Raw genomic sequence first — 11,374 nt, 5'->3', positions numbered from 1 at the left:
CGTCGCTAGTATCGTTAGCACCACTAGCATTGTTAGCACTGATAGCATTGTTAGCACCGCTACTAATTAGTTCTAACAGCATCGTTAGTGTTGCTAGCAATGTTAGCATCTCTAGTGTTATCACCAATAGCATTGTTAGTGTTACTAGCATTGTTAGCGCCGCTAGCATTTTTTTGCACTGATAGCATTGTTAGCATCGCTAGAATTGTTGTTAGCAACTTAGCACTAACTAGCATTACAGTTCTGATAGCATTATTAGCACCAATAGCATTGTCAACGTCGATAGAATTGTTGTTAGCAACTTAGCACCAAGTTAAAAAACAACTACTAGCCAAGTAGCATTATAGTTCTGATAGGATTATTAGCACCACTAGCATTATCAGCACTGTTAGCGTCGCTAGAATTTTTAGTAACTCAGAACTAACTAGCATTATAGTTCTGATAGCATTATTAGCACCGCTAGCATTGCCAACGTCGCTATAACTGTCGTTAGCAACTTAGCACCAAGTAGCATTATAGTTCTGATAGGATTATTAGCACCACTAGCATTATCAGCACTGTTAGCATCGCTAGAATTATTAGTAACTCAGAACTAACTAGCATTATAGTTCTGATAGCATTATTAGCACCACTAGCATTGTTAGGCGGTGTTAACATTGATGTAGGACAACCTAATAACTCCGCCCCCCTACAGCAAAGCCAAACTGCCGATTGGTGCGCTGGCTTCCTGCATTATCATGATTCGTCATTGGTTGCTAAGGTAACGCCGGCAACCACGTTCGCCTAGCAACAGGCGGGAAGGGAAGGATGAATGCTTCCTTCTATCTTTTCTCATTTCTCCTCCCTTCTTCACTCTGTTCTTTCCCTTTCCTTCCATGCTGCTTCCTCTGTCCTTCCTTTCCTTTCTTCTCCCTTCCCATGTGTCTCCTTTGTGCTTCCTTATATGGTTCCTCTCTCCGTCTTTCTGCATTATTTTTGTCATCTCTTCCCTTCTTCCCATTTTGCTCTTTGGCTTTGCTTCTTCCTCCACAATTTCCACCCGTCTTGCCCCCGTCGAGCAGTTTGCCGGCGACCGACCTGCTGCTGCTGCCGCGGCCGGTGGGGGTCTCCGGGGCTTGTTGCCTAGCAACAGGCTGCAAGCGCCTGGCGTGACGATGGCGTCAAAGAAAGACGTCGTTTGATGGCGGGAATGGAAAATGTAGGCCGCTTGTCTCCAGGGGCAAGTCAACGAGGCGCACTCGCAGTTGTGAAAGTGAGACGTGGTTAAGAGGTTCATTAATCAGCCTCGCGCACCGTGATTGGTCGCAAGCACAGGTGAGTAGTTTGGTCATCGGCTCTGTTGACTCGGTGTCACTTTTTTTTTATTTTGCTGATGATGAGTATGTGAAGCTTTTATGTCGAATTGCTCGGGAAAACGGCTGCAGTGCTTCGCTAGAGCGCCCTCTCCTGGCGAAAAGCGAGACTGCAAGTGAATTGAAAACTTTCATGGCTGCCCGATATTGGAAAAACATGCGATAGAGTTGCTGAATATATATGATATATTTATATTATATTTAGGTTTATTTATATTATTTTTATTAGAGTATTTTAGAATATAGATTTTTTTTTTACATTTTTATTATTTATTTATAATTATTATTATTTTATGATTAGTTTTATAGTAGATTATCGTAGATTTGCCACCTGAAGAATATATCAAAATAATCGCGGTATCGTCATATCGTGAGATAATTGTTGTATCGCATATGATATCATAACGTGAGGTAGAAGTTCCCGCCCCTATTTTCCTTCGTCTCTTCCGTCTGTCCCTCCTTCAATCTGTCCTTCCTCTTTTTTTTTTTTTTTTTGTCAAGCTTTGAACGTTCTTGGAGAGGAGGGAGAAGGACCGAGTGGCGCCATCTGCTGGTCCCGACGGGCGCTGCACTTTTCCTACACGCGCGGTTGTCATGGCGACCGCCGCCCTTCCTTCAACAGCCGCCACGCAAACTGCGGCCCAGCTAAGAGATGTGATGGCGCCTTGACAAATTTTGCGGAACGCTTCACATCACATCAAACATCCAATGTCGCCTTCGACGCGCACGCGCATGGCGTCGTGCTGACAGTCGCCATGGCAACTGCCTGCTCTTCCTCTTCTGTTTGTTGGGAATGAAGTCAGTCGCTTGTGCGTTTTCGTAACGACTCGGATGGAATTTGTACATTATCACTTAATTCTGTATAAAGTTTTTTTTTTGTCATCGGCTGTCAAATCTATTTTATTATTGTTTGATTCCTACACGTTGTCGTCGTCGTCATCATAAGCAGCAGCAACAGCAAGAAGTGAGTGATGGTCGTTTACTGCCCTCTAGTGGAAGCTGGCACACATTGCGCAAGACTTGAGTGTCGCCACGGCAACGCTGAAAGGCGGGACTGCGTGGAGTCACGTGACCGGAGTCTTCTTCCTGCCTCCGCGTTTTTTCTTCCCCGTTTGTTTCTGTTTGCTTTCTTTCCTCCGTCCTTCAGTCTGCCCTTCACTTTTTGTCCCTTTCCTTTCTTCCTCCTTCCTTGCCTTATATCTTCCTTCCATCCACTCATCCTTTCTTTTTCCTTCCTTACAGCAGTTCTTCCTCTTTTTTTTTCCTTCTCACCACCGTCCTATCTTCTCTTTGTCTGTCCTCCTTTTCACATTCTTTCCATCCCTCCTTTTCTGTCTGTCCAGACAATGTTGCCTTCCTTATTTCCTTCTCTCTTTCCTGCTTTCCTTCTTTCTTTCCTCTTTCTTTCCCTCTTTCCTTCCTTCCTTTTTTCCTTTATTGTTCTTTCTTTCTTTTCATTTTCTTTCCTTCCTTCCTTTTTTCCTTTATTGTTCTTTCTTTCTTTTCTTTTTCTTTCCTTCCTTCCTTTTTTCCTTTATTGTTCTTTCTTTCTTTTCTTTTTCTTTCCTTCCTTCCTTTTTTCCTTTATTGTTCTTTCTTTCTTTTCTTTTTCTTTCCTTCCTTCCTTTTTTCCTTTATTGTTCTTTCTTTCTTTTTTTTTCTTTCCTTCCTTCCTTTTTTCCTTTATTGTTCTTTCTTTCTTTTCTTTTTCTTTCCTTCCTTCCTTTTAACCTTTATTGTTCTTTCTTTCTTTTTTTTTCTTTCCTTCCTTCCTTTTTTCCTTTATTGTTCTTTCTTTCTTTTCTTTTTCTTTCCTTCCTTTTTTCCTTTATTGTTCTTTCTTTCTTTTCTTTTTCTTTCCTTCCTTCCTTTTTTCCTTTATTGTTCTTTCTTTCTTTTCTTTTTCTTTCCTCCCTTCCTTTTTTCCTTTATTGTTCTTTCTTTCTTTTCTTTTTCTTTCCTTCCTTCCTTTTTTCCTTTATTGTTCTTTCTTTCTTTTCTTTTTCTTTCCTTCCTTCCTTCCTTCCTCTCCCTTCGCGTAAAGAAAGTCGGCATGCAGCGTTGCGGAGACAGAAGAGAGCAGAAGGCGGCGGTATAAAAAAGTAAACATTTTAATTGAACGGTCGCATATAAAAGAAATAGAAAAAAGAAAGATAAGATGTTGGCAAGGAAGGGAGGGGGGCAAAGTTTGCAGGGTTAAAGGTCACATTAGAAGAAGAAGAAGAAGAAGAAGTGACGAACGACAGGAACGCTCTGGAAACAAGAAAGAAACAAAAAAAACAGACGACAGTCAAGTGGATCGGGTCCATCGCGACGTACGGCGACAACATCGGTGAGTGTCCGGCGGGTCGAGTTCCCGCTCGGGTTGCATAATTCCGGGAATTTTCAAACGTTGTCAACTTTCCATGGGAATTTATGGCAAGCAACCCGAAATCTAGTCCACAATCCTGACAGACCATTTTCCTCTTGAGTCTTCAATGAAGCTAACATGCTAACGTGAATTTGGCCACTTAGCCCAACATGCTAACGACACCCACAACCAAACAAATACTATAAAATAATAAATTAAAGGTCTGGAGCCTGAATTCAAACCTGCAACGTTCTTGTCACACATAAAAAAAAAAATGATTTGTGATGCTAACTAAATTGATTTCCAGATTTTCAAAATGAAAAACTAGCACACGACAATCTCGCTGAACATCAAATACAGTAAAGACGGAGTCCTCGAGTTCCGTTCCTATGCTAGCGATGTAAACCGAATTTCAACTTATAAGTCAAATTTACCCATTAAAGTCTAAATTTACATCCAAATAATTTGCATAAAAAAAATCAAATATACATTAAAATAAAAACAAATAAAAAATAAGATACTGTCCGACTGATGTCTTTGCCGATGTTTGTTGGTGTCGCCTTTTTGCCATCTTTTTATGATGTTTCTAGTTTCCATGGTAACTGTTTTTCTTTTGGCTGGACCAACATTGATAGAAGACCTAACGTTCTTTTTTGAGGCCATGATATGAAAAAAAAAAAAAAAAGAAAAGGGCGAAAAAGCCAAAAATAACCCCACAAGTGCACAAGCGCTAGCACCTGCTAAGGGCTAAATAACGGACGAGGAGCCAAAATGGCGGACCGGGCGTAACCGTTGTAAAGTCGAAACGACTTAGGTCAAATGCGCCTTAACTCGAGGACTCCCTAGGAACTATTTGTAACCAAATGAATTGCCAGTCAATCTTGTTTTATTGCTTTTGTAAATGCTAACTAGCATGACAAGCGCTAAACAATGAAACGCACTCACCATTCTGCAACCTTTTTTTTTTTTGGGAAGCTGTCTGCGACCTTTGTGCCGATGCCGCGTTGTAAGACTGGAAATACGGCGCCGCAAAACCTCAGCTTGCTTTCGGTCTGAGTGGCAAACGCGGCATGAAGCTCGTAGGACTACATTTCCCATGATTCTTAGACACAGAAGCAGGAAGTAGTGACAAGGCGGTGGCGTCTGTTAGCGATTAGTCGTGGCTTCGAGACGGATCCAAGACCAAGACTTTTGGAGGTCGAGACCCAAGACAAGACCTGATATGCATCCAACAAAATCACACTCCCAAAAAGAACAAAATGACAAGTATTTTTTTGTGTGTGTGTGTGTTCATAATGTTTGCATCAAACGAGTACAATGAGACAGGGGGCGACAAAGCGCTTGTGCTTCTCCCCGATCGCACTAGTATTGAGCTGGTCTCGACCGGTCTTGATCAAAAATTGTGAGTCCGTCCTGTCTGAGAAAAAAAGCTTTCGATTCTGAGACGAGACCAAGACCATTCAAAAGTGGTCTTGAGACCGATCTCAAGGACTAAGAACACTCGATGGCAACAACCGGTCGGGAGCAATTAGCATCAGAATTTAGCGAAGTTTCATCGTTATTCACATTCCTGGTGAAAACGCTAGCAAAAAGAGCGTGTTGCAACATGGCCCTAGTTGATCTCTTATACTCTGCTGTCCCCTGCTGGCCGTTACTTTAAGCCTCCTCTTCATGTCAAAGACTTCTGTATGCTCTAGCATAAAAAAACAAACAAACAAAACCAAAAAAACATAAAAATGTATAAATATGTTTTTGGGAGTGCAGGATAAAGGATAAAAAAAACAAAACCAAAAAAAAACACGTATATAAAGTGTTCCCTCGTTTATCGCGTGATACTCCACAAACTACCTGCGATAGTGGAAATCTGTGTATTATTTTTTTTAAATTCTTGTTAGTTATATATATATATTTTTGTTTATTATATATGCTTTTCTTTTTTTTTTGGTATGATTTTCACTTTATTATAAATGCTTTTTCATTCATCATATATTTTTTTTGTATTTAAAGTATATATTTTTTGTATTTAAAGTGTTTTTTTTTTATTTACTTATACAGCACAGTATATATATATTTTTTTTCATTTATTATGTTTTTTGTTTGTTTGTTTGTTTGTTTGTGTATGATTTTTAGTTTATTATGAATGCTTTGTTTTTTTCCATTTACAGTCAATTTTTTTCCATTAAAAGTTTGTTTGTTTGTTTGTTTGTTTTTATTTACTTATTATACAGCACAGTATATATATTTTTTCATTTATTATATGTTTTTCATTTCGGTATGATTTTTAATTTATTATGAATGCTTTTTCATTAATAATTTATTTATTTATTTTTTCATTTACAGTCATTTTTTTTTCCCATTAAAAGTATATATTTTTATTTACTTATTATACAGCACAGTATAGATTTTTTGATTGATTGTTTTTTGTTTTGGTCTGATTTTTACCTTATTAGAAATGGTCGCTCATTCATCATTTATGTTTTTTTTTTTTTTTCATTTACAGTCATTTTTACAGTTTTTTTTTAATTTTTTTAATTACTTATTCTACAGCACCGTCTATATTTTCTATCCGCGGAATGCAACGTGTTGGAGCGACGTGACCGACGTCGTTGGAAAGGTTTCGTCAAGACGAATCGGCGGATGTTCCCGGTCGGACGTTGGGTTTGCCAAAGACCCAAAAAATAAAACAAACCAAAAAAACAGCACGCAGACCGGGTTCAAAGATGAACCCCCGATAAACAAGGGAACACTACTTGTACATTTTTTGGGTTTGAATGAGTTCACGTGGTTACGATTCAGGCGGAATTTTGAAATTCCACAATTTCTTTTGGGAAAAAAAGGCGGCATAGTTGTTATCTGACAACGTAAAAAAAAAGGCTGAAGAATTTGGCAGAGTTGAGCTATTTGAAAGTCCGCGCTCCGTTGACTGTGACGTTATGAGTCCTGTTCCAAGATGGCCGCCATGCGACGTCGTGACTTCTCATTGGCTCACAGGCCGTCTAAGCGTTTGTATGCGGGACTGTCCCGCTGACCTGTATATATGACTGGATAGCCGACAGCCCATACAGGCCAGTGCAAGCCGTTGAAGTCACAGGGCGGCCATCTTGCTCCTCCCACCTCGCCAGCAGACTCCTGTATAAAGTATACGCTATACTACAGATGAGACAATATACAGGCAGTTAGTGTGGTCAATATTTTTTTAGCAAGTAATTTTTTTTAAATAAAAATCAATAATAAATTAATAAATAAGTGGACGTATGTGCTACTTTGAAGATTTTTTTTTTTTTTTAATCGCTCAGTTCCTTAGACCCCAATATTAGATTTGGCAGCGGCATCTTTTGTTGAATTACAGTTATAATTCTTGAAAATAAAATAAATAAATAAACAAGTTTCCTCCTGTACTAAACATAATTAACTCATTGACTGGCAGCCATTTTCACAGAAGCAATCCCGTCCACTCCCGGCTGTTTTCCTGATTTTGCAAGGCCCACAGAATATTGTGTAGTATTGCTATGAAAACATAGAACCCACCAAAAGAAAAATTAGAGTCTCTTCTTTCATCAGGAAAAAAAATATTTTTCGAGCTGTTTCCATTTTGCAGCAATTAGCATTAAATCGCCAAGTTTCATCATTATTCGCAAACCTGCTTGGAACTTGTTTCAACATAGCCCTGGTTGATGATCTCTTATACTCTGCTGCCACCTGCTGGCCGTTTTTTAAATAACTAGCATTTCTTCAACCATTCTCTGCAGTAGAGATGATTCTGTATGCTCTAGCAAATAGAACGTATTTATACGTTTTTGGGAGCAAATAATAATTTCTACATGTATTTAAGGCATGTTGTAAAATGTCCGAACTCCTCTCGTTTATGTTTAACAAATTTAAAACATGCTAAATCTTGTCTCAAATGTTCTCCAATTTGGATCCTGTAAATGTATGGGATGGTACGGCGAGAGACGTTTCTTGGGAGGAGCAATATGGCCGCCTCGCCACCTCAAAAGCCTCTCGGCTATCCAGTCATGTGATATAGATCAGTGGAATAAACCGGGCGGGGACGTCCGGTCACCCCCAGAAAATGTGCAATTTGGGTTTTGACTTTCGGGTCACTTTCTTGTTCGCCGTGTGAAAATCCCTCGCAAACACGCCAACAACAACACGCATTCCGGATTCAAAGCCGTGACGGCAAAACAACGAGACGGGCGCGTTAGCTACCTTTTGCTGTCAATTCCCACGGAAAGTTTCCCCGTTGCGAGTATTCCCCAGCAGGGCAAATCTCGCCGTCCCGCCTCAGGACGCGGCGTCGGCGGCCTTGTCGGGGGCGTCGGCGTGGAGCGCAGCGGCGACCCCGCCCCCGCCCCCGCCCCCGCCGTCGCTGTTGGCCAGCAGCGTCCGGCGTCCGTAGTGGTGGTGGTGGTGGTGCGCCTTGATGATGGCCGAGTTGTTGTTGTCGCCGAGGATCTGCTTCTGCTTCTGCCGGTTGAGCGACTGCACCAGGCCCAGCACCACGGCGGCCAGCGAGTACTGGCCGGCCAGCTTGCGCGGCTGCAGGACCAGCGGGTTGGGCAGCACGCGGCCCGACAGGAAGTGCGTGCGGATCTTGCCCTCCTGCTCGCTGATGCCCTTGACGTAGATCTCGCCGCGGTACTCCAGGGCGAAGCCGCGCTGGCGCAGGACGGCCGAGGTCTCCTCGGGGACTTGGATCTTGCCGCTGACGCCGGTGCTGTCCATGCGGCTGGCCAGGTTCACCGTCTTGCCCCAGATGTCGTACTGCGGCTTCTTGGCGCCGATCACGCCCGCCACCACCGAGCCCTGGGCCATGCCTGCGCGGCGGCAAATTGCCGGCAAAGGGAAAGGAAGTCAAGTCAGACAATTCCAGTTTTGCAACGGCAAACGTAGCAAAACCGACCGTTACAGCCGGTGAATACAAACGTCTGAAACGAATCTCTGAGCAACTCAAGGACTTTGGCCCCCCCCAAAAAATGCTTGACGCATATTTCTCTCTTTTTTTTTTTGTATTTATTTTGACATATATATATTAAGAGTGTGACATATATCGATATCGTGATAAATTGTGATTCGTCTCCCGATAGATTATCAAGACGTCTACGCGATATTTGTCATTAATATACAGCCACTATAACGGCGCCATTGTTCATTACTTCTGGAGCAGTTACTTGGTGGGCCACTAGGGGGAGCACCTAATGTACGCAAGTCTTCAGGCGAAGAAGACTCATCATCTTAGTTTTTTATTATTATTATTATTATTATTGTTGATTTATCATTATTATTTTAATTTTTTATATTTTATATATTATATATATATTTAGGATTATTTATTCTCGTTTATTTTTATTTATTATTTATTTATATTGTTTTCTGATTAGTTTTATTATATGATTTATTTTTTTAATTATTTTTATTTGTTGTTATTCTTATTTATTTATTATTATTTATTTATTATTTTATCATTATTCTTTAGTTTATTATTTTATTTGTATGTATTATTTATTTATATGATTCTTTTTTGCTTATTTTTATTATTTATTATATATATAATGCATTATTTATTTATGTTATTTTTATTTATTATTTATTTATATGATTATTATTTATTTGTTATTATTTATTTATTCTGTATGATTTATGATTATTATTTATTTTATGATTTTTTGAAATGTATTATTTATTTACATCATTATCATTACTGTTTTATGATTAGTTTTATTGTAGATTATTATTATATCAATAATTGTGATGTCGTCATGTCGTGGGATCAATCGTTATTGTGAGCCTTGTTACCGCATATCGCATCGTGAGGGAGCCAGATTGATGTTGTTGATGTTGTTGTTGTTGTATCGATTCGATATGCAGCCGAATCGAATCGAATGGATATTTAAACATCCATTTTTGATGGAATATTCAACAAAGTCGGGCGGGGGTGTGCAGACTTTTGAGAGGCGCGCTTACCGATTCGCAGTTCAAAGTTGTTGAAGGAGTGCTTGTTGATCTCTCGGATGCTTTCGTTGAGAGCGATGGCAAAGTCGGCCAGCGCGCACAAGTGGCCCCATTTGTCCTCGTCGCACTGCTGTCGACGCAAAACGCCACGTCGGCCAATCGCGTTCAACCTTTGCCGACGACGATGACGACGAGGCGCTCACCTGCTTCTCGGGCGACAAACCCGACACGGCCATGTACGTGCTGCCGATGGTTTTGATCTTCTCGATGTCCTGGAAGCGTTCTTCTCCCAGCAGCTGGAGGACGCGCGAACGCAACGTCAACAACAACAAACAGCGAAACATCTCGACCCACGGACGGCTTTTTCCGACCTCGTCAAAGTCGGCGATGATCTCGTTGAGCAGCCGCAGACACTCGACGCCCTGCTTGTTCATCTCCGTCTGCGAGTAGAAGTCGGCGAATCCCGGGATGGAGGCGAACATCACGCCCACCGAGTCGTACGACTGCGAGTACAGCTCCTAAGCGCAAAAGGCCTTCGCGTTAGCGTTAGCGTTAGCGTTAGCGTTAGCGTTAGCGAGACGGCTCACGCTCCGTTTTTCAGGACAGGATGAGAGAAAATAAAAACGATTCATCTTCATCCTGATGTGAATTGTGAGCAGGCTGCGTTGCTTCTTTGCTAACTCCGCCATTTTGTTGACGTTAGCCAACATTGCTAGTTCAACGACAGCGTCAGCGTCGCGCACGTCCGTCTTGCTTTCTCGCTATTTATTTATTTCTCGCCCTTTTTTTGCCTTTTATTCTTTGTCTCTGTCTTGATTTTTCCTTGATTTCTTATTTCTCTCTTTTGTTTCACTCGTTCTGTCATTTCTATCTTTCTTTCACTTCTTCATTTTTCTCTCACTTTCTCTTTTTCTCTTCATCTCTCTTTCTCTTTCTTTCTTTCTTTCTTTCTTTCTTTCTTTCTTTCTTTCCGTATTCTCTCTTCCTCATTTCACTCTCTCCCTCTATTTTATATTTGTTGTCCTTTTTCTTTTTCCCATTCTTTTTTTCTTTCTTTCTACTCTCTCTCACTTTCTCTCTATCATTCTTTTTCTTTCTCTTTCTTTTTTCTCTCTCTACCCATCACTCACTCTCTCTCTCTCTCTCTCTCTCCCTCTCTCGCTCTATTTTTACTTCGTGTTCTTTCTTACTTTCTTTCTTTCTTTTTTCTTTCCATATTTCCTCTCTTCCTTCCTTTCACTCTCTCCCTCTCTATTTTATATTTATTGTTCTTTCTTTCTTTTTCATTTTCTTTCTTTCTTTCTTTCTTTCTTTCTTTCTTTCTTTCTTTCTTTCTTTCTTTCTTTCTTTCTTTCTTTTTTCTTTCCATATTTCCTCTCTTCCTTCCTTTCACTCTCTCCCTCTCTATTTTATAATTATTGTTCTTTCTTTCTTTTTCATTTTCTTTCTTTCTTTCTTTCTTTCTTTCTTTCTTTCTTTCTTTCTTTCTTTCTTTCTTTCTTTCTTTCTTTCTACTCACATCTCTCTCTCTCATATTTCTCTTATTCCCTCGCTCTCTCATCTCACTTTTCTTCCATTTTTTTTTTTTTTAATGGACGCCTTCTCGTTGTCTCTTGCCAGACGTCAAGCCAACGTCAGCGCGGAAGCTTAAGCGCAGGATGGAGAACGGAGCGGTCGCCGGGCGCACGTCGCAAGGGAGCGAACGTCCGCGGCGGCCATT

The 11,374-nt window shown here is 40.7% G+C and overlaps 1 protein-coding gene across 4 annotated transcripts in view; it reads right to left on the bottom strand.

Moving 5' to 3' along the window:
• Positions 1 to 7,541: 7,541 nt before the first annotated feature.
• Positions 7,542 to 11,374, bottom strand: part of adcy8 (adenylate cyclase 8 (brain)) — a 57,170-nt gene continuing 53,337 nt past the window's right edge. For 3 of the 4 annotated variants that reach the window (XM_077505559.1, XM_077505544.1, XM_077505568.1), the window contains 4 exons: positions 10,026 to 10,172; positions 9,858 to 9,950; positions 9,667 to 9,784; positions 7,543 to 8,519 (listed from right to left, as the gene is read on the bottom strand). In XM_077505559.1, coding sequence (XP_077361685.1) covers positions 7,987 to 8,519; positions 9,667 to 9,784; positions 9,858 to 9,950; positions 10,026 to 10,172 — 891 coding nt within the window. In that variant the 3' untranslated portion in view covers positions 7,543 to 7,986. Of the gene's footprint in view, positions 8,520 to 9,666; positions 9,785 to 9,857; positions 9,951 to 10,025; positions 10,173 to 11,374 lie in introns of all 4 variants that reach the window. The other variant, XM_077505552.1, reaches the window with a different exon arrangement.

Source organism: Festucalex cinctus, chromosome 1 (assembly GCF_051991245.1).
Source record: "Festucalex cinctus isolate MCC-2025b chromosome 1, RoL_Fcin_1.0, whole genome shotgun sequence".
Taxonomy (NCBI): Eukaryota; Metazoa; Chordata; class Actinopteri; order Syngnathiformes; family Syngnathidae; genus Festucalex; species Festucalex cinctus.
The sequence above is the reverse complement of the archived record's forward strand: the minus strand, read 5'-3'. Positions and strand labels throughout refer to the sequence as shown.